The sequence below is a fragment of the Galeopterus variegatus genome, unplaced genomic scaffold (genome assembly GCF_000696425.1).
Source record: "Galeopterus variegatus unplaced genomic scaffold, G_variegatus-3.0.2 Scaffold822, whole genome shotgun sequence".
Classification (NCBI taxonomy): Eukaryota; Metazoa; Chordata; class Mammalia; order Dermoptera; family Cynocephalidae; genus Galeopterus; species Galeopterus variegatus.
The window spans coordinates 118,743-124,277 of NW_007726933.1; the positions used below are offsets into that span (position 1 = coordinate 118,743).

Genomic DNA, 5,535 nt, shown 5'->3' on the forward strand with positions numbered 1-5,535 from the left:
ATAACTATAAGGAAAGATATATTTGCTGCCATCTCACTTTTCCTATCATCTTATCCTTTCAGTTAACCAACATTTTGATACTGATAATTTAAGCTATGACACCTATCTTGTAGATTGGAGGTTAGTCTGACAAGATTCCAAGGTATTATAGATACCTGTCCTTGCAAAGAAGTGAAAGAGACCACTATTGTCACTATGGAAAAGGAGTCTAACATTTCCCAGTCTGAAAATACCTGAACAGAAATTAGTTTCCATCTGTCAATTCTGAAAGCTTGAATCTACCATCTACTTAAAATAAGGGAGGCTTAAACACTGCATGTTCCTCTAAAGGTGACTGTCTTGCTTCTTAAGAGGAGGTAGCCATCAATCCATTAAATGCAGCATTTGGCATTCTTAACATCTTAATTAGAGGAGAAATAAACTACCAAATATTTTATTTCTAAGCAAAAACAGAGCTCAGCATAAATCTCTCCTGTATCAGTCTGAGAAATTCACAATAACATTTTAGAAACCCAATGGATGCATTTAAAATTGTAAAATGTTACTTGATAAATAACAAGGTCAGGTCTATCCCTAATCTAAGAATCTCATCAAAAGATAAGGTGCCAATAAGCTACCAGGGCTGTTTTGGTGATTATAGCAATATTTGATATTTAATTAACACAGTCACACTGCTTTAAACTCAGCTGCAGAAATCTACAATTTATTATTATTTTCAGAGTTAGAGCTAGAGGATAATTTTTGCAAAGTTGGCACCCAATTCCACTTATTTACCTGTCAACAAATACAGAACCAAACTGCTACCCATAAACACTTTACAAACAGATTCAGGAAACTATGCAGGAGACAGTGACATAGCTTAACCAGACTCTGAAAGACAGATACATATTTTGATTCACACTTGTACAAAAAGAACAATCATGTCTGTATGACTTAAGTGTCTCTAAACAGTTAATTAATTGCTATATGTTTTTATGACAGACCTCTAAAGTGTGCCAGTTTTCCGTATCAGGGAGGAATCAAGAGATGTGCTCCTTCTAAAGAACTGAGGGTGTTGGGGTGTGGGGAGGCTACAGGGAATGGTCTGGGTAGAAGAGCTGCCTCACACTTTGTAGGAATGAAACTGACTTGTTGAAATGAAGCAATTCCTAGGGTTTATCTAGTCTGTGGTTCAAAACAAGAGAGAGAATTATATACTTCCTTGAGCTTTTCCCAAAGCAATATGCACATCTTATAATGCATTCTAAAGCAATACAAAGAGATTATAAATTCTCTAAGAATATGATTTACATACATGTTGGCTTGGATTTAAGAAAATTAGTTTCCGTAGATGGCAGACTTTAGTGCTACATGATCCATACAGCCAAAAATAAAATAAATCAAGTTTTTATTGAAAGCTCAAGGATAAAAATGAACACTGGCTGGCCAATAAACTCAACATCTGAGAATAACTACCGACAGTTTTAAAATGTATATTCAAAATATTACCTCAAGAGGACCAGGTTTATTTATCCTATAGATAGAACAGCTCAAAATGTTGAGAGATGTCATTTATTTAAATTATAATGTGATTCTTTTCAAAATTTATTTATCTTGGGGGAAAGTGATTATAGAAAAATACGTGGAATAATTTGCTAATGAAGTTGCAGATTCTAACAATAATCCACAAATCTTAGATTTTTAAACATGTTGTTTCATAATTTAAACAAATTGTATCAAGGAGCAATTCAATATACATAGTCACTTTAACTTTCCATAAAATCAAATAAAAGTCACATCTGAATGATTTACTTCTACATTTTTATGATTGTATCCATCTGATATACCACACATCCAAGTACAAGAGGCAGATATCTTCTGTGAGAGGTGCAAGAGTTGTTCTTTCGTAAATGCCCTCTAAGAATAGTGAAACCAGCAATTTTTATATATGCAATCATGTGCACATATATGTACTTCAAAAGCAAAGCGTCATCTCTTCTTCCATTGTTAACTTAATGGTAAGACTGCAATAGAAAAAAGAAAAAGTCACCTTCTAGATTTTGTAAATGGAGTTTATTAACTCCTTGTTGTTGCTTAAAATAAATTTATTGCTTAATAAATCCAAACAGCAAGTCATCTAATTTAGTTACTTTGGCATACACTTTGCAAAAAAAAATTTTTTTAGAGAATATAGCAACAAGTTACGCTAATGAAAGGAAGAAGTTTTGGGGGCACTTTATTAAGATGTTTCCCCCTTTACAGCTCAGGTGGATGTTTCATTAGCCTAGCTGGAGATCTGATTAGTTATTCTGTATGCTGAGAGTTGACAGATGTTTTTTCCCCCTAAGGAAAACCGACTCTGTGGATATTCATTTGGCTTACCTCATGGGGGAAGTGAGGAGCTTTTCTATTGGTCATATGCCCAAGAAAGGCTCCTCAACTAAGATATCAACCAACCCTACTCCAGCCTTGCTGACAGGAAAGCTCAAAGCTTACATGTAACTGATAATAAAGAATAGCAGTATAATCTCGAACTCAGTGATGCTACAAATCACTGAGAATCTAACAAAACTGTAGCTGAGAAACACCAGAGAACTGCCTGAAAGAAAAGCAATGTTATATACTCATTACCATGGATTCTCAAGAAATCTACTTCTATAAAAAGTCACACAGGCAGGGATTGCTTTTACTGAACTCTGCTTTGGTGTGAGGCTATAAGAGAATATTGAGAAATGTTTAAAAAAAAGAAAAAAAAAAGCCCAGTGAGATGCACCTCAGAGTTTACCCCACGGATGATGCTAAGGACATTGCCTACTACATTAAAGTCTTTAGGGATCTTTGGGAGATGCGTTCTTTCTATTTTTAGAACCAAGAATACCTGTACTTTCATCCTTTTAAATGCATTACCTAAAATTTTGAAATTTACTCATTTTATATATATGCACCCTTTTAAAAAAAGTTTTAAAACTTTCTAATCTTCCATTCAAAGCTGAGGAGAAACAATCTTTCAGTTGTGCTTACGTGACTATTAGTGCATGTTAAATAAATTGAATACTCACATGGGGGCAACCAGGCATCGGTGGAGCACCAGAAGGTCCTGAAGGCACGTGAAAAGGATTATTGGGAGTAGGATACAGTCCTGGTGTGTGATACGATCCTGCAGGGGCAGGATATGGTGCCGGTGGTCCCCAGGCTCCTGGTGGAACAGTGCCCCATGGAACAGGTGGTGCTGCCCCTGGTGCTTGCGGAGGAGGAGCAGGATATGGCCCTGGAGATAGATATGGCATATTAGGGGTAGGATACTGCCCTCCCATTCCTGGTGCCCAAGGTCCAGAAGACATGGATCCCCATGGACCTAAAGCACCAGCTGCAGCTGGATCTGTGGGTGCACCATATGGTCTGGGTAGCTCTGGAAAGGGCATATTTGGCGTAGGATATGGCCCTGTGGGGCCAGACCCTGGCACACCTGGGGCTGGATAGGGACCACCAGGTGGGGGGCATGATGGTCCAGGAGGAGGAAAGGGTGCTGGGGGTCCTGGAGGTGGTCCAGTGGGAGGCACAGAGGGATACATTCCCGATGGTGCTGGTCCAAAAGGCACAGTGGAGGGTGTTGCACTTGGTGGGAGTCCAGATGGCACAGAAGGTGGAGCACTTGGGTTATTCCAAGGGTTGGAACCTGGCCAGCTTTGGGGAGTTTGGCCAGATTTTGTACTGCTCACAGCAGAGTTTTTGGCAGGGGAGTGTTCAGGTAGAGCATCTGCCAACTGGAATACAAAACAGACATGTCTTAGCTATCTTAGCCAGGGACAAGTCACACCAAACATGACTCTAAACCCATGTAGAACAGTAAGCTATTGGGTCAAGGATTATAAACCTTAACACCATCTTCAAAAGCTAAGCTATTCATGTTAAAAGCAATTCATTTAATATAAAACTTCAGGTGTTACCTTGAATCAAATCTTCTTAACACAACTAATCATATTGTGCTTCATTTCCGTGCTACATTTATATAACAGAGTACAGTAATTTAGAGGATAGAATTTGGAATTACGACCTGGATGTGAATCACGACATTACCTCAGACAAGTCACATACCATCTCTGAGCTTCAGTATCCTCAATTTCCAAAGTTTCAGGGTTAACTTGAGGCTTACTTAACACAATGCCTGGTAAATAACTATTTTTAACGAAGGTTGCCTATTACTAGTGTTATTATCAGGGTAAACGGGAACAGATGTAACAACTTAAAATTTTTTCATTTAAGGATTCATATGGCATATCTAAGTAAACTAAGGCAAATCACCCATCAAAATCTCTTTGCCAAAAAAATTCAAGAATCACAAAAAGCATCCCTTTTATCTTTTTGGGGGGGGCCGGGGGCCGGTAAAAGAATCAAAACCTGGACTTCAGTGTTATCAGGATCTTACTCTAACCAACTGAGCTAACCAGCTAGCCCAAAAGCATCTCTTTTAAATTAAAAGACTAATATGGCTCAGTTAGGACCATGTTGTTTTTCTTAAGGATAAATGAATCAACTTACCGAAAATTCATCAGACATTTTCCTAAAAAAAGAAAGGAAATTCATCAGACATTTCCTTCTTCCAAAGGAAGAAAACAGAAAATTTCAAAATCAAGTGTTTACCATTTCTTATATATTCCTTAAGGAACCTTCTATGCATACATTATTTTTACTTAAATGAAATCTCAATCATCTATGTAATGTTTTTCTTTATATAGGAAAATTTTCCATAATAGTTTATGTAGTTCTATTAACTTTATCCCCTTTAATGGCTGCCCGTCATACAAAAATGATCCATAATTTAGTTTACACTCTCATTTTTGTGGCGGTTTAGATTGTTTTAAACAATAATATAGTCAACGTCTCTGAACACTCATCTCTGCTCATTGTGTGAGAATCTATCACCAAGAAAAAAGCACCAGAAACCAAATTTACAGAGCCAACAGTTAAGTTTATCTAACATCCATCTGAAAAGTCCCTTTTCTATAACTCCTCCTTTACCACTGGATATTATTAAATTTATAAGTCATTTTTAACTATGATAGATTAAAAATCAGCATCTTGTTGTTTTAACTTGCATTTCTTTAAATGAATATGTCGTCATTCTTGGACCACTTTTACCAATTTTTTTTTTTACTGAAGTCTAATAAAACACACAGATCCTAAGTGTTTAGGTTAACAAATTCCAACAATTGTATATGCCCCCATAACCACCCCAAACAAGATACAGAACATTTCTATCACTCCAGAAAGTTTATTCATGCTCCTTTCCCATCAACTGCACCCCTCCTCCACAATCACTTTTTTTTTTTTGTCTTTTGTCTTTTGTCTTTTTCCGTGTCCGGCAACGGATCGCAACCCTCAGTGTTGCCCCCGTACCGGACCGGGGACCGGCAACGGGATTGCAACCCTCGGCGTTGCTCCCGCGCCTCGCTCAGCCATTGAGCGGGAACCGGTCTGTACGTGGGATCCGAACCCTCGGGCGGGAGCGCCGCCGCGCTTCCCAAGCGGCGCACTTATCCAGTGCGCCACCGGGCC

At 38.2% G+C, this 5,535-nt stretch overlaps 1 protein-coding gene across 1 annotated transcript in view; it reads right to left on the reverse strand.

The window, feature by feature from the left end:
* Positions 1 to 625: 625 nt before the first annotated feature.
* Positions 626 to 5,535, reverse strand: part of MAPK1IP1L (mitogen-activated protein kinase 1 interacting protein 1-like) — an 11,750-nt gene continuing 6,840 nt past the window's right edge. The window contains exons 2-4 of the mRNA XM_008572687.1: positions 4,519 to 4,540; positions 3,039 to 3,743; positions 626 to 2,003 (exon numbers count right to left, since the gene is read on the reverse strand). Coding sequence (XP_008570909.1) covers positions 1,992 to 2,003; positions 3,039 to 3,743; positions 4,519 to 4,536 — 735 coding nt within the window. The 5' untranslated portion in view covers positions 4,537 to 4,540 and the 3' untranslated portion in view covers positions 626 to 1,991. The remainder of the gene's footprint in view (positions 2,004 to 3,038; positions 3,744 to 4,518; positions 4,541 to 5,535) is intronic.